This window comes from the organism of the source record quoted next, unplaced genomic scaffold (genome assembly GCF_019419815.1).
Source record: "Pyrus x bretschneideri cultivar Hongxiangsu unplaced genomic scaffold, Pyrus_bretschneideri_v1 Contig77, whole genome shotgun sequence".
NCBI lineage: Eukaryota > Viridiplantae > Streptophyta > Magnoliopsida > Rosales > Rosaceae > Pyrus > Pyrus x bretschneideri.
Genome location: NW_025999817.1, coordinates 1,408,488 through 1,430,474, shown reverse-complemented (window position 1 = coordinate 1,430,474; position 21,987 = coordinate 1,408,488). Strand labels below are relative to the sequence as shown.

The 21,987-nt window shown below is 38.5% G+C and overlaps 3 protein-coding genes and 2 non-coding genes across 7 annotated transcripts; all 5 read right to left on the bottom strand.

Moving 5' to 3' along the window:
• Positions 1–339: 339 nt before the first annotated feature.
• Positions 340–3,098, bottom strand: LOC103928068 (tubulin alpha chain). Its single transcript, XM_048575002.1, has 3 exons — positions 2,920–3,098; positions 1,278–1,883; positions 340–1,176 (listed from the first exon to the last, which is right to left on the bottom strand). Exons 1-3 carry the CDS (start codon positions 3,010–3,012, stop codon positions 523–525), a joined length of 1,353 nt encoding a protein of 450 aa, XP_048430959.1. The 5' UTR covers positions 3,013–3,098; the 3' UTR covers positions 340–522.
• Positions 2,102–2,209, bottom strand: LOC125472946. The gene has a single exon (XR_007254905.1). It is a non-coding gene; the product is annotated as a small nucleolar RNA snoR99 (small nucleolar RNA).
• An 8,254-nt stretch (positions 3,099–11,352) lies between the features above and the next one.
• Positions 11,353–13,775, bottom strand: LOC103928067 (tubulin alpha chain). 2 transcript variants are annotated; one of them, XM_048575035.1, is made up of 4 exons: positions 13,585–13,775; positions 12,290–12,895; positions 11,728–12,188; positions 11,353–11,645 (listed from the first exon to the last, which is right to left on the bottom strand). In XM_048575035.1, the coding sequence occupies exons 1-4, from the start codon at positions 13,675–13,677 to the stop codon at positions 11,399–11,401; spliced, it is 1,407 nt and encodes a 468-aa protein (XP_048430992.1). In that variant the 5' UTR covers positions 13,678–13,775; the 3' UTR covers positions 11,353–11,398. The 2 variants fall into 2 exon arrangements, with proteins under 2 accessions (XP_048430992.1, XP_009335354.1); XM_009337079.2 differs by having other exon boundaries at positions 11,353–12,188; positions 13,585–13,774.
• On the bottom strand, positions 13,000–13,107 carry LOC125472945. The gene has a single exon (XR_007254904.1). It is a non-coding gene; the product is annotated as a small nucleolar RNA snoR99 (small nucleolar RNA).
• A 4,537-nt stretch (positions 13,776–18,312) lies between the features above and the next one.
• LOC103928066 (protein SHORT HYPOCOTYL IN WHITE LIGHT 1) lies at positions 18,313–20,770 on the bottom strand. Of its 2 annotated transcripts, XM_009337077.3 has the most exons (5): positions 20,563–20,770; positions 20,247–20,492; positions 20,050–20,115; positions 19,625–19,766; positions 18,756–18,892 (listed from the first exon to the last, which is right to left on the bottom strand). In XM_009337077.3, exons 1-4 carry the CDS (start codon positions 20,737–20,739, stop codon positions 19,662–19,664), a joined length of 594 nt encoding a protein of 197 aa, XP_009335352.2. In that variant the 5' UTR covers positions 20,740–20,770; the 3' UTR covers positions 18,756–18,892; positions 19,625–19,661. The 2 variants fall into 2 exon arrangements, with proteins under 2 accessions (XP_009335351.2, XP_009335352.2); XM_009337076.3 differs by lacking the exon at positions 19,625–19,766 and having other exon boundaries at positions 18,313–18,892.
• Positions 20,771–21,987: the final 1,217 nt, after the last annotated feature.

The following is a 21,987-nucleotide window of genomic DNA, read 5'->3' as shown; positions in this document are numbered from 1 at the left end:
TATGAACAATGGTTTTAATTTATAGTAATTTCCCACTTGAAGTTTCGTTATGAACAACGTATACAAAATAACCTAAATTTCTGCAAATTGGTGCTGTATGTGAATGCTTGTAAGAACTCTATTTTGCACGAGCATCTCTGTAAACGAAGCGACTCGTGTTGAGGTCATTGGCATGGATGGGTGTTCCATTGTTTGAACATTTTGGACCCTTCTTTCATGTCGAATAAAAGGAACCCTCGTTGAACAAACAATTTTCCAGCAAGCTTTGCACGACAAAAGTCTGACAACGGCACCAAAGGGAGAAGTTATTGTACGAAATTAACATTGGCAATAGCAAAATATCATATACTAATCCAACTCACATTGCAAATGAAGTAGGCAAGCACAAAACATAGTTTTCAACAGAGCTGAAGCCATTACAACACAAGGTCTTATGGGCAAACCAACAAACGATAACACTCGGACTACAATAACAAACGGCAACACTCAGACTAGAACAACAACAAACAATAGAAACTTAAGTTAGTACTCATCTTCACCATCGTCCTCGCCTTCATCAGCCTCAGCACCAACTTCTTCATAATCCTTCTCAAGGGCAGCAAGATCCTCACGGGCTTCAGAGAACTCTCCTTCCTCCATACCCTCACCCACATACCAGTGCACAAAGGCACGCTTGGCATACATGAGGTCAAACTTGTGGTCAATTCGGGAGAACACCTCAGCAACACTGGTCGAGTTGGAGATCATGCACACGGCCCTCTGCACCTTGGCAAGGTCGCCTCCCGGGACAACAGTAGGTGGCTGGTAGTTGATACCGCACTTAAATCCAGTAGGGCACCAGTCCACAAACTGAATGGTACGCTTGGTCTTGATGGTCGCAACAGCAGCATTCACATCCTTGGGTACAACGTCACCACGGTACATCAGACAGCAGGCCATGTATTTGCCGTGGCGGGGATCACACTTTGCCATCATGGATGAGGGCTCGAAGGCACTGTTGGTGATTTCAGCCACAGAGAGTTGTTCATGGTACGCCTTCTCTGCAGAGATGACTGGTGCATATGAGGAAAGCATAAAGTGGATTCTGGGGTATGGGACCAAGTTGGTCTGGAATTCAGTCACGTCCACATTAAGTGCACCATCGAACCTCAGAGAAGCAGTCAAAGAGGAAATGACCTGAAAACAAAACAGAAACATAATTTAGTAACAATCCACTCCGTACAAATCAATGTGATCTAAGTTCTGTCTTCAAAATTTTAAACCAGATAGTTCTGTACCTGAGACACAAGGCGGTTGAGGTTGGTGTAGGTGGGTCGCTCAATGTCAAGAGAGCGCCTGCAGATATCATAGATAGCCTCGTTGTCAAGGAGCACTGCAACATCCGTGTGTTCCAGGAGGGAGTGGGTTGAGAGGACACTGTTGTAGGGCTCAACCACAGATGTAGAAACCTGTGGAGATGGATACACAGTGAAACCAAGCTTCGACTTCTTTCCATAGTCAACAGAGAGACGCTCCAAAAGAAGGGACCCAAGACCAGAGCCAGTTCCTCCACCAACAGCATTGAAAACAAGGAACCCTTGAAGCCCAGTGCAGTTGTCAGCAAGTTTACGGATGCGGTCCAAGCAGAGATCAACAATCTCCTTGCCGATGGTGTAGTGACCACGGGCGAAGTTGTTGGCAGCATCTTCCTTGCCACTAATGAGTTGCTCAGGGTGGAAGAGCTGGCGGTAAGTTCCGGTCCTCACTTCATCAATGACAGTGGGCTCAAGATCAACAAACACAGCGCGAGGCACATGCTTTCCAGCTCCAGTTTCACTAAAGAAGGTGTTGAAGGCATCATCACCTCCACCGACGGTCTTGTCACTAGGCATTTGGCCATCAGGCTGTACAAGAACACAAAAAATTAGCAACTAATCCACAAATCAAGTAAAAAAACACAAGAAAATTCCAAATTCCATGGAGTTACTATCTTTAAATGCTAATGAGTTACTGTCAATTATAAATTAACAAACAGCTCAATAACAAATGCAAAGCATCCACATCGACTGTAACAAATTTTCAAAACAAGAACCACCAAAACAAAGCATTGTTAAAAGAATTAACCTATCCCATCCAAAAATGATCAGCAAGACAGAAGAAGAAATAAAGCTGACAAAGTGAAAAGGATGGGGGTAGATTAATTTGAGGAACCTGTTCATCCCAATAGCACTCAAACCACTGCTAACGGGGCAGACGTAAAGTCCCAATTACAAAGCCAAACGAGACAACATTTCAAAATCATAAATGATAATCAATCCAGTCTGTTTTTCAATAAAATAATTCTTTTTTTTTTTAAAATGGTGAAGAAAACGAAGAAACATAACAAATACTTTAAATCTCAGACATCCAAGTAAGGATAAAAGCAGCTTGAGCTGTCAAACCCGGCGACGGGCAAAAGCTCTTAGGCGGCCACCGAGAGTGTTCTTGAGAAACAAACCTTTGGATACGATTTCACCATCACATTACAATAAGAGCACAAAATATAGGAAATAACATAAAAAAACAATCTGAGGAACAAAATCGGTTCAATTAAAAGATAATTACAACTCGAACTCCGAATTTTTCAGAATATGCAATTTGTCTGTCAAAAACAACAGCACTGAATCATAGATCCAAGGAGAATCAAATTATTTGACAACACTAATAACATTAATTTCGCATACAAATCAAAATCAACATTTCTAGGTGCATCGATTCTCAAAAAGCACAGATCTGATTGGTAACTGAGTCAAATGCAGATAAAAACACAGATCCAATACAAATCACGAAGAATCGCAGCATAATAGTCACAGATCTATCAGAAACCGAACAAATCACAGATCGGAAATGCAAATCTGCTTATGAACAAAATCGATAGATAAATGTAGAGAGAGAGGATACCTGGATGCCATGCTCAAGGCAGTAAAGCTCCCAGCAGGCATTGCCGACCTGGATACCAGCCTGACCAATGTGGATCGAAATGCACTCCCTCATCTTTGTCGATTGAAACCGCGAAACGAAACCGAAGAACGAGAGGCTGTAACAAACAAGAAGAAGAGCCGAAAGCGTTTATTAAGACGCCCTCTGTGAAACCCTCTGTTTTCTGATGAGATCTGATGGGGGGATCTCGGGGAGGTATTTATAGGCGGAAATGCGAAGGAGGAGATGCGAAATTTAACCAGAGGTGGTTGGGGAGGGAACGGACGGCCAGGATTTAGTGGTGGCCTGTCTTTTATGTGGTGCTGGTCTGGCTTAACCACCTCTTCTAACCCCGGTTGGCTTTTCTATCCTACTTTTTGGATTTTTGAAGGCTTAAATGTCAAAATGATCTTTGAGTTTTACATGTTCCGTCAATTTAATTCTCGTATTTTCAATTTAGTCGATTTGGTTCTTATGTTTTAAACAATTAACCAATTTGGTCAATTTTGTTAATGTAATGTTTAATGTTTTATTTTAAATTATTAAAAACTCTAGTTATTTAAGAAATATGAAAAGCTCATCGTAACATTTGAAATAAAAATAAATAAATATTTAGTTTAAAAACTCAAGGTAACATCTCTAACCACGAATGTGGAGTGGGGAATAGAGATCCAAAAAGGAGGAGAAGAGGGGCAAATCAAGTCTACGAAGGTGGTGGAAGCAAAGATGACTCAAGCTGGGGTTGTATAGGTTGGCGTAGGGGGAGCAGAATGAGGAGAGCAACGTCGACGTAATGCTGGAGAAATGATGCAAATTCGCTGGCAGATGAGAGACCGTGGGGTGAAATTTTTTCGGAGAGAGATAGGATGAGTAGTAATGGAGCGATTCATGGTGGCTGAAGTGTTGCTTTGGATGGATTTGATGATGGTGGTGGCTAGGATTAGGAAAAAGTAAGAGGCAGGAGGGTTTTAATTGTTATCGTTGAATTTTTATTATTATTTTTTCTTAATTCTTTTATAGTTTTTATTTTATTTTCTTAATTTTATTCTTTCTTTTATCAATTTGAAACATGTTTGTAAATTTTTTATGATAATTGGATGGAAAAGGAGCACATTGATTAATTGAGTCAAACATAGGGACTAAATTGGTCGGAAGTGTTAAACACAGGGCCGTTTTAACATTTAAGTCTTTTTTAAAATTGATTTTTGACAACCGAATGGAGTATATAACGTTGAAATTGGGCCGGATATGACACACCTTGACCGGAATCAAGGTGTGATGGCCGTCACGTGAAGGTGACGTAACCAAAAGTGCAAGTGATGTAAGAAAATTGTGAATAAATTAAAACTGAAACTAGAATTTAACTAACTAATAATGTGAGTGCACAATAGTGGTTACAACCCATAACTACAAATGTAAAGCAGTCGAACGAGAGAAGTACATATTACACAACTGGAGATAAGTTTAATTTCCTAGATGGAGAAATACACAACTGGAAATAAGTTTAAGTTCCTACGTTAAGATGAGATATGTCAGAACCACCAGCTATTCCTCGTATGCCATAGAGATAAATCAACTAATTAAGACCTGGATGGGCGAAAAACAGAAGGGTGAGTGGGCATAAAAATAAATGTTTATAAAATCCATTTATTTTTCAATCATACTAACCCCTCGCTGTAAAACAAGTATAGTTTGCAGAAAATGATACTACGTATAAGTATGAAAATCAAAAGCATGCCAAATGTAAGTCCAGAACTATGCCACAGCAGCTATTCTCAACAACAGTATAGATATGATTATGTGCTATAATCTATACTAACATGTCAGTCGGAGTCACCTAATGTGACATTTATGAATGCATCTAGCACTCATCCATCTATGTTAACACATCGAGTCGAAAATGCCTAGTGCAGTTTGTACGATAAGCTAGGTTTGATAATAATGCTCTAGTACTACGATGACGTGAAGCTTGCACTAGGCGCAGTCACCATCGAGTCGAAACCACCTATTGTAGTTTGTACAACAAACTAACACCTACTTGGATCCAAGGTGAGCGTGCAGTGCCCGCGGGGGGGGGGGTGAACATACACGTGAAGGCTAGCCTGGCCTCGGGCTAAGCATTCACCTAGGGTGTAGCAATGATGAGCAAATTATAGATATGCATGCCGATAAGTCTCAATCATTAAATCAAACACATAACCTTACCTGAACTTACTTGCACGTCTCGCGCTCACCTTAGCATTTCAAACCATTCACAACAATCAAGTGCAGGTAAAATGCATATGGGTATGCCATGATATTGAGTAAAAACCCAAAACATAATATAGCATTTTGAAATATAAAAGTCATGGCATAACATGCATAATTCATTTAAAACGTTTATGGAAACTATAGCGTATGTACGTAAATATATGAAAACAAAATGCCAACTCACTAGTAAGTCGTAGGATCGTAACCTCCTAGCCTTGCGTGCCCATGTACGTCCTCGAGATAAGTCTCCCCTATATGTGAAATTACTAAATAAATTAGGTTAATAACACATATATGGAAACTTAAATAAAACCCCTATAGTTTGCTCAAACCTAGGGTTTAAATATACGAAAATGATCTACTCGACGTCATGGACCTACAAAATTTTCAGAATAATTTTTGGACACCGGACGCGCCTTCACGAGCCTGCCATGGCACGGCCACATGAGCCGACCACTAGCAGCACGTGCGATCCGTGTGACTAACAGCACTAGGAATATTCCGTTGAAACCTTAACAGAAGTTAATGGCATTACCTAACGCTGTTAGAATATTCCGTCAACTTTGACAGAATATTCCTTGTCTTCTCCGGTGAACCTCGTCGTCCACCGCCGTCTGGTTTCACCGGAAATTGGAAAAACTCGCCAGTTTCTAGGAATTTTTCAAACCTTTATATCTTGCTCAATTCGCAACCATTTTTCACAAAATTTATATGGATTTGAAGCATATGAAGAGTAGAACAACGTTATGCCTTCCAAAAGTCCAAAAGTGGATGGAAAATGGCCTGAAATAGCTCGAACGTCTCGGCCAAAACGTTAACTCCTTGAACGTGCTTGTTTCGATGTCAATGCTTCACCAAAACTAGTCTAGGGACTTTAAGGAGTTACGTGAATGCTTCCACGACCTTCAAAACTTGGTAACTTGGCCGCGATCACGTCGACACAAAAACCACCGAGTCGGAGCTTCCTAGTCAATGGGTCAAAACTCGTCAAATTGAAAAACGGTTGGTATGGTTGTGATTGTGAGGTCAAGAGGATCAGAATGGTGGTATTTTCAAGGTCGATCTATGGAGATTGGTAAAGGTCCTTATTCTTGCAGAGAGAAGAGAGTGAAAGAGAGCTTACGGGGAGAGAGAGAAATGAGAGAGAGATTGAGTGGTTTCTGGTTGGGTAGAAAGAGAGTGGGAGAGGATTTGATTGGTGAGGGAAATTAGGAAAAAGGATTGGTTGTGAGTGAAAGGGGGGCACGAGTCCAATTTAAAAAGAACAAAGGATAGGCTTTTATAGATTTCCCACAATAAAAGCAAAATAGAAAATCTATCTGAAATAGTGTTTCTAACATTGATAAAATTAACGTACACCCATAATAGCGTGTATAGTTTAATTATGATAGCGAGAAAATAATTTAAAGCTGAAATCACGTCCATGTCACTTTGATAACAAGGGCAGAAATGATAATTCACATACTCGGGTAGAAATTACATAGAAAATTAGGGAAGGGTCATCACAGGATCAATGACTGCTAGGGCCCATGAATTTTCAAAGGTAAAATCCCCTGAATTCTTTTGTTTTTTTTTTCTTGATTTATTGTTTTTATTTTAATTTATAAATGAATTTAACTATGAGAACTGGCATGGTCAATTATCTCTTTATTCGAGGTCTTATATCGAATTTCTCATATTCCAGCAATTGCTTATGCAAAAGAAATATTGGGGCAAAACTTTGGCATATGTCACTGGAAAATGATTTGTGTACATTTTTCTACTTCTAAGTGCTTGTGCTTCTGTTTATTTTGTTCATAGTTAAAAAAAAAAAAAAAAAAAGGAATGCATACAAAGAAAAAAAAAAATGGATGTGCATAAATCACTTCTCATATCATTTCTATTGAAAATCATCGACACTTAAAATGATCGCATATAGTTTTATGAGTTGATATCATCACTAGCAATTAGAAAAAAAAAATCAGTCAAATATAAATGTATAAAATTTTTAGAAATTGTCCCAAATAGAAAGATTTCAAATTGGAAAAACTTAAAAGGACTTTGCTGGTATAGAAACTTTATGAGCATATCCAATGAGAGATCCTTAGGGTCTTCACCACCACTCTTGAGAGCTCTTTTAGAAGCTTCAAGGGAGTCTTCAGGTCCCTAAAAGAACATTGTCTTCAATGGGAGGTCAGTAGAATTCTTAAATGTAATACTGGTGGAGGTTCTGTTGTAGATAATACTTGTGCCCTTGTTGAACCGCTTAAGAAGAGGAATATTCAAGGCTTTGGTCATCTGAAACTGAGAAAGCGCAGACTTGTAGCAAGAATTTATGGGATTCAGAAAGCTTTGTGTCGTGACCCTAATTTATTTCTTTCTAAATTGGAGGATGAGTTAATTTCTGAATATAATGAAGTTCTGAGTGAGGAGGCTATATTTTGGTATCAATAGTCTGGATTGAGGTGGCTTCAAGAAGGTGATCATAATACAAAGTTTTTTCATCTCACTACTGTTGTAAGGAGAAGAAATAGAATTGAGGGGCTTATTAACAACCAAGGTGCTTGGATATCCGAGTCTTCTGATCTGAAAAGGTTCGCTAAAATTGATAATCCTCAAAAGATGTTGAATTTTAGGCCTATCAGTCTTTATTGCACTCTTTATAAAGTGACCTTTAAAATCATTGTTGCTAGAATTAGACCTTTCTTACCTCATCTGATTAGTCCTAATCAGGCTAGTTTTGTTCTTGGTAGACAAATTTCTGACAATATTCTCATTGCTCAAGAAATTCGTCACAAGTTTAGAGTGTCAAAAGGCCGAAAAGGATTTTTAGCCTGGAAAATCAATCTTTCTAAGGTGTATGACAGACTAAATTGGGAGTTTATTGAGTATGTGCTGAATGAGGTTGGTTTTCCTTCGAGTTTGGTTCAACTTATGATTGAATGTGTATCCACCATTAGGTGCCAAGTTTGTTTTAATGGCGATTAAGAGATGGTTTTATTCCTCAAAATGGTATTCGGCAAGGGATCATTTGTTTGTTCCATGTACAGAGGAACTCTCTCATATAATTTATACAACTGTGAATAGAGGAAGGTAGAAACCTGTTGAGGCTTCTCAATCTGGACCTGAGGTCACTCATCTATTTTTTGCAGATAATTCAATTCTGTTTTCTGAAGCTACTCCAAAGAAAGCAAGATAAATGAAAAGGTACCTTGAAATTTTTTGCAAAGCTTCTGGTCAAGCCGTTAACTTTGAAAATCTGTTCTTTATTGTTCTCCAAACACGTCGAGGGCTGTTGTTAATGGGAATTACTTAGGAATGACTCTAGTTTAGACCCAAAACTCATGAAAGAATTAAGTGTTCTTATACTTGGAAAGGGATTTGTATGGAGCTGATCTCCTTAAAAAGGGTTTCATGGGTCCTAAATGTCCCTTTATTTGAAACTATTGATGTTGCTAATATCCACAATGTTGATTGTGTTGTCTCATATTTTTTAAGTAATGGTTGGTGGGGATCTTGAGAAGCTCAGAGACGTGTTGCTAAAGGATATGGTTCAAAAAGTTGTGTCAGCCTTATGGTACTACTGGTGCAAGTATGGATAAAATTATTTGGAGAGGTGTTTCTAATGGAGTTATCAATGTTAAGTCAGCTTATAATCTGGTCTTTGATGGAGAGGATTTGCCTGACTCTTGCTGGGATTTTACTAAAAGCTTTTCTTTGGTTGATGAGTAAAGAGAGATTGCTTTCTAACGGGCAGCGAGTTAGAAGACATTTAACTTCTAATTCTTCTTGTAATACTTGTTGCGGAACAATTGGATTCATTGCTCTTATATTCAAGGCAACTGAGGAATGCCCAAAATCTTTATTTTAAGGCTTGGTTGCTGGCAAATCTTAAAGTGAGTTCAAAGGGGGTGCTTGGTGTACTCTTTTCCCTTTTACTTGTTGATTTGGAAAGGGAGAAACAAGCACATTTTTATGTCAATTTTGTCATGCTTATGTATCCAAAAGCGATCATTGTGAGAGATGTGGCTTTTGTAAAGTCTTCTGTTGAACCTGTCAATAGGGGTGGGTACGGTGCGGTTTGGTGCGGTTCCACCCCTAAATTGGAACCGAAACCGAAATATATTAACGGTTCGATTCGGTGCGGTTCCACTTAAATTTATTACTAGAACATTACGGTTTGGTCTACACCGGTTCCGATTCGGTTCTTGCCGGTTTACGGTTCCTAATAATAAATTATTTGAACACCAAATCATTATGCATTCAAATACATCTTCTAAAACTGATTACATAAAGTTGCATACAACACATCTTTTTTAATGCAAATGTCTTTGTTAGTGACACCAAGTCAACAAAAAGAGACAACTAAAATACATATGCACTGGTCAATCAGTCAACAAAGAAAAAAATGATAAAGCAAATTGCAGGTTTTCAGACTTCAGAGAGCAAGCAAGAAGCAGCAGCTCCTGTACACAATTTTTCAACCTATTTTTCAACCTATTATACCATGACATGTGTGTGTATATATAATTTATTTATTTATTATTAATTAAACGGTTAGGTTCGGTTCGGCCGGTTCTTGGTCATTCGAAACCGGAACCGGAACCGGTTTGAACGGTTCGGTTCGGTTTTTCACTCAAAGTTGACTTTTCCGGTCAACACGGTTTTTTTCGGTTTTTTTCTTACGGTTCGATGCGGTTTTGCGGTTTGACGGTTTTTATGCCCACCCCTACCTGTCAAGAGACAAAATTCACTTTCTTGGGGATGATCCTGATGTATGTTGGTGTAAGCTAAACGTGGATGGATCTAGAAGGACAAATTCCAGTTGAATTGGGGTTGGTGGCGTACTAGAAGATCGTAATGGCGACCGGTTAAGAGGCTTTGCTGTAAATTTGGGACAAGGGCAGGTTTGTGATGCTGGATTATGGAGTTTATACTTTGGTTTACAACTTGCTTTTGATAAGGATGCTACTGATCTTTGAGATGGACTCCTAGCCTATTGTTATGTTGTTAAAGCGAACCCAAGTTGATAATTTCCTTCCTCTGGACACATTTATGCATAGCTGCAGATTAATGATGAGACAATTAAGGAAGTGTGAGTCGAGACACATTTATAAAGAGAAAAATATTGTGACGGATCAGTTGGTTAATTGGAGTTTAATATAGATATTTGCATTCTTTATTTGATGGGTCTCCCATTTGGATTAGACCAGCTCTTATAAATGATGCCATTGGAGTCCCTCCAACTCATTTTGCTGTTATTTTGTAGTTTTCTCTTTGGTTATACTTCCTGTTCTTCATTAAAAAAAAAAATAAAGTAAAATAAAAATAAATAAAATAAAAAAACCTAGAGAGTACACATTACCCTCCACCTGTGGGTGAGACCGAGATTTTTAAATTCAACTTTTTCAGATGCCAACTTTATGTTAAATTTATTACGGTTGGTTTATTAGGTGGTTTGTAAACATATCATTTTATCGTCACGGTGACCACCTGTATTTACAATGACTCCCCTCCTTTTACAAGCCAGTTTTGTATGTTCAAGCTCTATCAACAAGCTCATATTAATTTGTTGCATAATTCATTATTTGGTTGTAACCACTGCTTAAAATATCAATATGCCAATTTATTGAAATATATCGATATCGGTTGACTTTTGATAGAAATTATGAAAATTTGCAATGAAATGAGTATATCAACTCATTCAGATTTAATCGAAATTAGAGAAAAATTTCTTAGAAAAAAAAAAAAAAATTCAAAAGTTCAAAATCTATAATGGGTTCCTGCAAAATTTTTGTACTGAATAAGTAAACATCATCGGTATTCATTGATTCCCACCCACAAGAAACTACTTTTGCTCCTCCTCAAGCCCCAAGCCAGCTCCTGCATTTGTTCACCTTCGAGTTCCGCTACGCTGCCAAACGATACATAAGCAACTGAACCTTTCGGCCGGCTCGTGCCATCTTCGAGTCGCTTGTTCAAGTAGTTGGACAGCATAGCTGGTCCAACGGTCCTCAATCGGCAAAGCTAGTTCAAATTTAGTCCTAGTTCACAACATTTCGGTCCTTCTTTCTTCGATGTTGAATAAAAAAAACCCTTGTGGAACAAAAAAATTTCCAGCAGAGTTTGCATGACTAAGATCCGACAACAGACCCAAAGGTTAAATCTTAAACAACACAATACAAGGGGGAAATTATTGTACGAAATTAACATTGGCAACTCGCATTGCAAATCAAGTAGGCAAAACCAAAACATAGTTTTCTACAGAGCTGAAGCCATTAAAACACAAGGTCTTCTGGGCAAACCAACAAACGATGATACACAAGATTAGAAAAATGACAAACCATAGAAACTTCAATTCAAGACGCTTAGTACTCGTCTTCTCCATCATCCTCGCCTTCAGCGGACTCGGCACCAACTTCTTCATAATCCTTCTCAAGGGCAGCAAGATCCTCACGGGCTTCGGAGAACTCTCCTTCCTCCATACCCTCACCCACATACCAGTGCACAAAGGCACGCTTGGCATACATGAGATCAAACTTGTGGTCAATTCTAGAGAACACCTCAGCAACACTGGTCGAGTTAGAGATCATGCACACAGCCCTCTGCACCTTGGCAAGGTCACCTCCTGGGACGACAGTAGGTGGCTGGTAGTTGATGCCGCACTTGAATCCAGTAGGGCACCAGTCCACAAACTGAATGGTGCGCTTGGTCTTGATGGTGGCAACGGCAGCATTCACATCCTTGGGTACAACGTCACCACGGTACATCAAACAGCAGGCCATATATTTGCCGTGGCGGGGGTCACACTTTGCCATCATGGATGAGGGCTCGAAGGCACTGTTGGTGATTTCAGCCACAGAGAGTTGTTCATGGTACGCCTTCTCCGCAGAGATGACTGGTGCATATGAGGAAAGCATAAAGTGGATTCTGGGGTATGGGACCAAGTTGGTCTGGAATTCAGTCACGTCCACATTAAGGGCACCATCAAACCTCAGAGAAGCAGTCAAAGAGGAAATGACCTGAAAACAAAACAGAAATGAAATTTAGTAACAATCCACTTTGTACAAATCAATGTGATCTGAATTCTGTCTTCAAACTTTTAAACCAGATAGTTGTGTACCTGAGACACAAGGCGGTTGAGGTTGGTGTAGGTGGGTCGCTCAATGTCAAGAGAGCGCCTGCAGATATCATAGATAGCCTCGTTGTCAAGGAGAACTGCAACATCGGTGTGTTCCAGGAGGGAGTGGGTTGAGAGGACACTGTTGTAGGGCTCAACCACAGATGTAGAAACCTGTGGAGATGGATACACAGTGAAACCAAGCTTTGACTTCTTTCCATAGTCAACAGAGAGACGCTCCAAAAGAAGGGACCCAAGACCAGAGCCGGTTCCTCCACCAACAGCGTTGAAAACAAGGAACCCTTGAAGCCCAGTGCAGTTGTCAGCAAGTTTACGGATGCGGTCTAAGCAGAGATCAACAATCTCCTTGCCAATGGTGTAATGACCACGGGCAAAGTTGTTGGCAGCATCTTCTTTGCCACTAATAAGTTGCTCAGGGTGGAAGAGCTGGCGGTAAGTTCCAGTCCTCACTTCATCAATAACAGTGGGCTCAAGATCAACAAAAACAGCGCGAGGCACATGCTTGCCAGCTCCAGTTTCACTGAAGAAGGTGTTGAAGGCATCATCACCTCCACCAATGGTCTTGTCACTAGGCATTTGGCCATCAGGCTGTAAAAGAAGACAGAAAATTAACAAACAGCTCAATAACAAATTCAAAGCATTCACATCGACTCGTAACAAATTTTCAAAACAAAGCGCTGTTAAAAGAATTAACCTATTCCATCCAAAAATGATCAGCAAGACACAAGAAGAAAAAAAGCTGACAAAGTGAATAGGATGGACGTAGATTAATTTGAGGGACCTGTTCATCCCAATAGCACTCAAACCACTGCTAACGGGCAGACGTAAAGTCCCAATTACAAAACCAAATGAGACAATATTTCAAAACAATAAATGGCAATCAATCCATTAACGATTTCACCTTCACATTTCAATAAAAGCACAAAGTACTGAAAATAACATCAAACATAACAAAATCGGTTGAATTAAAAAATAATTACATTAATTTTCACCATCACATTTCAATAAAAGCACAAACTACTCAAATGAATTGACAACACCAATAACATTAATGTTCGCATACAAATCAAAATTAACATTTATAGGTGTCTCCGATGGTCAGAAAACACGAATCTGATCGATAACTGAGTCAAATGCTGATGACATCACAGAGAATCAGAGCGCAATAGTCACAGATCTATCCGAAACCGAACAAATCACAAATCGAAAATGCAAATGTGCATGCGAACAAAATCGATAGATAAATATAGAGAGAGAGCGAGAGAAAGAGAGGATACCTGAATGCCATGCTCAAGACAGTAAAGCTCCCAGCAGGCATTGCCGACCTGGATACCAGCCTGACCGATGTGGATCGAAATGCACTCCCTCATCTTTGCCGATCGAAACCGCGAAACGAAACCGAAGAAAGAGAGGCTCTCACAAACAAGAAGAAGAGTCGAAAGCGTTTATTAAGACGCCTTCTGAAACCCCCTCTGTTTTCTGATGATATCTGATGGGGGGTTTCGCGGGCGGTATTTATACGTGGAAATGCCAAGGAGGAGATGGGGGAGATAAGAAATTTAACCAGAGGTGGGGTAAGGGTTGCTTACGATTGGGGAGGGAACCGACGGCCATGATTGAGTGGTTGGCTGTCTTTGATGTGGTGCTGGTCTGGCTTAACCACCCTCTTTTAACCGCGGTTGGCTTTTCAATCTTATTGTTTGTTTTCTTTTTTTTTGGTTTAACAAATGATATTAATTGAGGCAAAACTAAAATTGAGTTCTTATGCTTTCATCTAAATAAAACTGCCTGATAACAGTTCGACTCATACGTATTTGGTTACTAATTGAAGCTTGTGGGTCACAAATATACGAACTTGGAAAACCTTTGTGCGGCAGCATAAATGTCCTTGCCCGTAAAACTTGCCCAATTTTATGCGCAAAACTAAAGCAATCCGGGGACCCCAAATCCAACCACCGCAATGCAAGTTTGTGTCACTGACAACTATGGATTACCTTTACCTTTGGGATTGTAAATAGGGAACTTAATGAAAAGTTTATGATACTATTCATTTTAACAAAGAATTATATTTTTACACTAAAAAATTAATTTTGGTACTGACACACCTCGACCGAAATCAAGGCGTGCTGGCCGTCAGACAGGTACTATTCATTTTACCCTTTATTTTGTTCTTATCGTTAAAACTTAAAATTTTCAAACTCTTATCATTAGTTTTCCTTTGTAATTATGAGTGGCATATATCATTGGAAAACAATTTCTGTAAATTTTTCTTCTTCTTTCATATTTATTTTTGTTCATAGTAAAAAATAAAAAAGAATACATAGAGAGAGAGAGAGAAAAAAAAAAAAAGGTTTCATAAGCTTCTAAAGCTACATACTAAAATTTCATATCGATCTGATGGTCGGATTTCTGCCAATCGCAAACTTAGATGGTGTTCCACAACGAAACTACGTTAAACGGCGGAATTTTGCTAAATGGATGCCAAAAACGGAATCAAGGCATCGAAATTAGCCAAGAACAACATTTTAGATTTTTCAGCATCGGGCCACCGCCACGCACCACAATCAGCCGGCAACTCATCGCTGTGCGCCACCATATGCGTGGCCTGGGCTTGTTGGAATATTCCTTTTGTGGACGGAATTTTGTTAAAATTAACGAAATATTTGAGGAGTATACCTGACTGATTTTTTGGAGAGTTTTCAAATCATCATATCTTTGTCATTTTTCAACCAAATTCGACGATCCAAATATGAAATTTCATCTACACACACATGAGGAATCGATTTATACCTGTTTGGAGTCTAAAAGATGGCTGGAATATGTTTGATATTGATGAGAAACTCTCGGCCCGTTTTAAACCTCATTGTTCCTCGATTTTTCTTCAGTGTTTCTCGAAACAAAACCCATGGCTGGGTTCGAAGGGACGTGAGGAATAAGAATATGGTGATTTGATGGTCGTTAATTAGATGAAAATTTTGAAGATGACGTTGGCATGTAATTGGCAAGGTGAGCGGCAAGATAGTGAGGGCACCTTTACTAATCTGTAATCAAAATAGAGGGAATTGAATTGAGGAGGAATTATAATTAGATTCTTATATAAGCTGTCTACTAAACCGTCAGGAATCAGAATAGAAATAATGCTGATTCCATACAAGATGTTTACCAAACACTCCAGAATCGATATTAAAGCTAGTTTAATTACTAAACTGAATTACTAAACTGCCCATGTCCTAAAGAAATTCATTTATGGGCTAGTTAGTAAATTTTAATTTTCAAAACAACATAAACGTAGGCTTAATTTTATATATATTTTTTTTAACTAAATAAATAAGTTGGTAAATAAATAAATAAACAAATAAGATAAAGTATAGAAAGAAAGAAAGAAAGAAAGAAATCAATCCAGAAATGAGAACAAACAATTACATATTTTTCCATCATGAATAGGTGGCTGCGGTGCTGGGCATTTGTAGGAGTTATACGGGTGGCCGCGGTGGTCAGCGAAAGGGTAGGATTGTCTCTGGGCTGGCGAGGTGTAGGCTGTTAGGGTAATGAAGGGTAATCTTGGGGTTTAAAAATTCAAGTGAGGGTGTAATTGGCATAAGGTTTCCATTCTGGATTCTCCACGTCCTCAGAAATTGGATTACCACTTGTGTCTATGGAGGGCTTTTTTTTTTTTTTTTTAAATTTTTTTAATTTTTTTTATTTTTTTATTTTTTTTTTGTTATAGCTGTATCTAGGGAGTTGAATTCCTCCAAAATGAGGAATCCAATTCCAAATTTATATGGGTCCCACCACATTTTTTATTCCTTATTATTTAGTAAACAGAAGAATACTTTGAAATTGGAATTAAGTTCCTATTTTTTATTCCGATTATGGTTACGTAAACATGCCCTAAAAGAGACCGATTGAAAGAGAAACGGAAAAGAAGAGAGTAGAGGTTTCCAAAGAAATGGGTACCTGCCTTGGGTTCCACGTGGTATACACACTAATGTCACGTGTGTGGATGCAAATTTCTGCCTTCTTCTTTTTGAACAAAATTGCACCTACAAAACAATTAACACCTTAGGTTGGCCAAGAGCCTCATAAGCTCACGATGAATTGGGGAGGCTTTGGCTGAAGAACCTCCGATGCCAAAGTTAGAATTTAGAGAGAAAAGTGTTTGGAGAGTTTTTGGGAGTTTTGGAAGAGTGTGGAACTAGTCTTTCAAAGAAAATGAAGTTCTATTTATAGAGCATGGCTGGCCCTTGGATGTTTTTTGGGGTATAATGGTGGTTAATTTGGTGATTAATGGATTAATTAGGAATTAATCCATTAACTAGCCTAATTAATTTAATTTATATGGAAGGTTTTAAAAGTTATGGAATGATTTCCTTGTAGAGGATATGGAGTAAAGATGGATGAGATAAATTTGAACTTGTTACCTATTTTGGGCACTGCTCACGTATAGGAAACCCGGAATGTCTCGAGGGTAATTTTGTACTCTTTACCTAAAAATCCACGTGTCGCCTCTTGATTATTCTTGGCTCCACAACATGTGCTAAATAAATGATAAATGACCAAAATACCCTTGGTGATCAAGCTTTGCAGACTCTTCATTATAAATCCAAATTACGTTCCATTTGCGCCCACGCATTTGTATCGACATGTATTATCCAAATATGTCAAGAAATGAGGAAAATATGAAAGGATCAAGTACGATCATGTAGAATTATGTGTAGCCCAACATGGCCTTTTCATCCTTTTATAAATTTATGCCATTTAAATGCGTTGTAACAATTATGAGATATGAAATACAAAATTTAAATAGTGAAATCTGAGGACAAGATTTCACATCACCCAACTCAAAAAGACATAGGCTCCACCCCGTTGAGAGTTTGTACAACGACCCTATACTTGAGGATTTTTTGGTACTTTAGGACTCCATTTTTGGCCATTAGAAGATGCTTAACCGTGTATAATGTTTCTACAATGGTAGGGACAATTTTAGAGACAAAACACTGGAGATGCTCTTAGCAAATGATCGATTTAGGCAAATACATACATACATACATACATACATATACATACATACATACATACATATACATACATACATACATACATATATATATATATATATATATAACACCTATTAGTTATCTGATTGCAAATTAGAGAAAATTGTAGAAATGGTCTCTCAACTTTGACCAATTAGAGCAATGGTCCTTCAACTAAAATCCATAACCATTGGTCCCTTAACTCATCAAAATGTGCAAATGCGGTCATTTTCATCAACTTCGTTAGAATTCTGTCAAAATGAGCTATGTTGGAAAGACCATTGCAACAATTGGGTTAAAATTGAGTAACTATTGCTCCAATTGGGTTAAAAGTGATGGATCATTGCTACGATTTTTCTCATTTGGTTTTCCATATTTACCCCTTAATTTAGCCATGCATACATGACACATGACTTATTTTGATAGAAGTTCTAACGGAGTTTTCAAAAAAGACCATAGCTGAACGTTTTGATGAGTTAACCGACCAATAGTCACATATTGTTAGTTAAGAGACTATTACTCCAATTAGGTTAAAATTAAAAGGCCATTACTACAATTTTTCTTTGCAAATAATTCTTCTTTTGGAAAATAATATTAGTCAATGGTCATTTGCTAACATTTGGAATTCTACATCATTTCAAGAAAGACGAGAGGGAGAAATCGTGGCAGGGAGATTTTTGTTTTAAAAAGTTTGCCTTACAAAGTTGAAAGTTAGGTGTAAATAGATAATTTATGGATTTAAATAAAACTTCTCATACTACATCTGTGATATCCATGTTGTACTTCAGACATTTCACTCTTTCACTACCACGCCGTTCATGTCTTTCTATTTCAGCAACCAAAGTTTGAAATCCTTCTATTATAGCTAATTTCCCTAAAATTTTCACCATTTGGTTCAACAGCATCGAGACTCCAGTTTACTAGAGGAAGTCCTAAGTTCAATTGACGAAAACGAAACAACGCTCACAATGGAAATTTTGAATTTTGACAGAACATATACGATTACAAGACAAAAGCTCAGGGCCAAAGAGACAGAAGAAGATTGAAAATAGACTCTAAAAAAAGACTTGGAGTACTTGGATCTAACAAAAGACTTGGCACAAAATGGAGCTCAATGACATTCTAAGATTCATACAGTTGACCTTACTTAGTGAGATAAGGCGTTGTTGTACCTGTGTATAATACAAGTGCAAGAATATCTTGTTAATCTGTTCAGGCAGGAAGATGCATCATATGTATAACTCCTTGAAGGCCAGAACAAATGGTTATGGGAAAACAAATTTTTATGCTATCTTCTCATCATCCCTTTGATTTGTCAAGTGTTCCTACTTTATTGTATACTCCTATTCTGGTGTGAAATTATAATTCAGCGGGTCTCTCTGAATAGTAAGTCTCAGGTTACAGGCTGTGCGCCGGCCCATGGACGGTTGTCGTCTTCAAAATTCCGGTACTTCTGATTGCGGTTATCTTGATAATAGGCTACTCCAGTCCAGATCCCACGGATGAGTAAGATGCTTAAGAACACTAGACTTCCAAGGGTGCAAACTACCTGGATTTAACACGAACACAATGAAAGTTCAAGATTTTATTAGGAAATCATACAGGTAGCGCATAATAATCATCACCAAAAACAAATATACTAATCTCCAATGCAAACGCTAATATAAGTTTTTGATTGCTGTTTTTTTTATGTAATTTTGAGTACGACCTCACACGTGAGAGCCCTCAATAAGAACATCATCTATAACAATGCGGTGATTTGACAAGCTTATACGTAAACAACCATTGAAGTCCTAAATTTTCTCTCTATCTTGCGAGTTTAATAATTGTAAAATTTTCAACCTGTCGAAGGCCTTTCTAAACACTGAAAATTTAGTGCTTCACCAGAAGATCAAGCTTTTGAAAAAAGCATTGTTCTAGAGCTTATTATCAGAAAATGCTGCGTAAGAAACTGCAGTCTGCAGCTCGGGCTACTTTGAGTAAGTGGGAATGTTGGTATGCCCATGAATTGTGGGCCGCTCTCCCTATTACACCTTGCCTACTGAGTTTTCCTTTCAGATGAATCAGCATTGACAAAGAGCCAATCTTCGCATCTGAAACTGAGCCTTCAACGAAGTTCCTAAATCACCTAAGCTGTTCAATTATTCTCATGTATGTTGCAAAGCTACCATCCAATGAACAGCAATAGCGGAGATAATGACTTATTTATATTCTATCCATTACTAGTATGAATTTGATTTGATTTACATGAGATTTATTCATAGTTGGAAAGAACCATGACCTGTTCATGTCCAGCAACTCAACAAACTTGTGGTCATTCATGCTATAAACAACGCCCCTTTTCTGAAACTGGCGTTGACGAAAAACCTCATGGGCAACATATACGTCTGTGTTTTCGAGTTTTGATACTTCATTCCCTTAAACTAACACCACAAGTTTCATAAACTGTTGATCAAAGCAAAAACAGATGCGTAATGCCACCAACCCTTTATGTAGAATGATCAATAAAACTAAAACCACTTTATACCCAGGACTTGCGAACCTAAACATCCCGGGAAACCGCTAAAACAACCAGTAACAAGACTCTAGAACATGCAATTTATCTTCAATAACTCATATGGAAAATAAAACCAATAGGAGCATATTGATAACCAAATACATGGAAGTTTTTATACACAAAAATAAAAATACAAAAAATATAATTACCTCAAGAAATGCCTTCAAGACCCATAAGAATGCTAGCATTAGCACTCCATTAACAGAAAATCCCACCTAAATATATAATTCAAGCCAAAAAAAAAAAAAAATTAACAAAATCAGGTGCAAAGATCCCATTTTTCAGACAATAAAATCTGGGTAAAAAAATAAGTTAATAGAAGCCAAAATTATGATCGAATGATTACCAAATTGGTGGGAATTGAGACGGGGAGAACCGATCGGACGGCCCTCCGGGCTCGCCTGGACACCTTTTTGAACACATTCTGAACAAATCTCACCAACAAATCCAAACTCCGGTCTTCTTCTTCATCGTCCTCCTCATCTTCGTTGTCGTCATCGTCGTCTTCGAAATCATAGCGCCTATCGACCTCGGAGTTGATCGAACGGCCCCAATTGCGGGGGTCGTCGGCGAGACTATCGGCACTGCCGCCCTGTGAAATGAAGTCCGAAGGGTTAGTTGATTAGAATTGCAGAGAGAGAGGAGTGGAAGAGATGGAGGACCTGAGGGTAATTTGGGGGTCGTCTGGAGGCTTGGGGGCATTGAAATTGAAGTGTCAGTGTTTTAGGTTTGAGGTATGGATTGAGAGTGTGAGGGAGATGGAGTTGTTGTTGGTGGTGGTGGTGTGCTTGGGGGAAATAAGAGAGTGAGGGGGAAGAGAGAGTCGCCGATAACGGCATGGCGGAGAAAGGAGGAGGAGGAGGAGCTGAAGGTCAAAAGGTAGTTGAGAGTTGCAGTGGCTGGTTAGTTGGAGATTGGTTGCACTGAAGGGGGAACAGTCTAAACCCTATTTGCGCTTGCAGGCTCCTTATCACTATGGTAGAGTGAAGCGTTGCCCGCTACGGCTGAATTCCGTTGGTTTTCTAATTTAATATATAACTAACAAATCTATTATTTGACAAAATGAAAAAACCCTATTTACCCTTCGAACAATCAAACTTAGAGTGGCCACATTATCCTCCACTTGTAGGTAGAGATGGTTCGGTATGGGATCCAAACCAAAAATAGGATCCTGAATCTCAAATTAAAAATTTTCGGGATGGAAATTTGAAGGAAATCTCGTAATGTTTTCTGTACTTTGGGATGGATAGGAACTGGATTTTGGGTTTCAGCTTTTTAGGCTTTTGGGTTGAAATTTCAGATTTGTGGGATATGGGCTAAAATTTGGGATTTTGGTCTAAAATTTTGTTGCCCAATTTCATAAGAATTGAATTTTAGGTTTTTTACCTCATGCCAATTTGAAATTTCATACCAATTTAAATACTAATTCATTCATACCAAGTCAACTTGACGTTCCAATGTTCCAAACTACTTAATTTCATACTTCTATTTCTAATTTAGTCTATTATCAAACTGTTTAAATTCAACATTCAACATACATGCAACCAAAATATATATACATATATATATATATATATATATATATTTCAGTTCATCACGTAATTCTGAATATGAAATCTCGATTTCCATACGGAAAGGTTCTGGATGGATCCCGAAAATTTCGATATTATTGGTTTGGAATTTTTCGGTTTGGGATTGGGAATTTTTTGGTTTGGTTTGGGATTTTCAGGAAAATTTTCTAGACTAACTTGTAAGTGAGATAGAGAGTTTTTAGATTCCACATTCGTGGATAGCAATTTTGATATTAAATTATTATGGTTGGTTGATTGTGTAGTTTGTTTGAATCATAACAGTTCATTCCTTAGAGTGGTGATATATCCACCCACCTCAGGCTGGTTAAATGGGTCCTGGACTTGGGGATCAAGGCTTCGGGGCGGGCCCGAGCGATTCAGGGGTATGGGGTGGGTCCAAAATTTATGTACACAGAATGGGGTGGGGCGAAGGAAATGGCGAGGCAGGGTGGAGCGGACCCAAAAAATGTGCCAGCGGGGCCCCGATCTGGACCATAGCTAGCTTTAGATTAGATC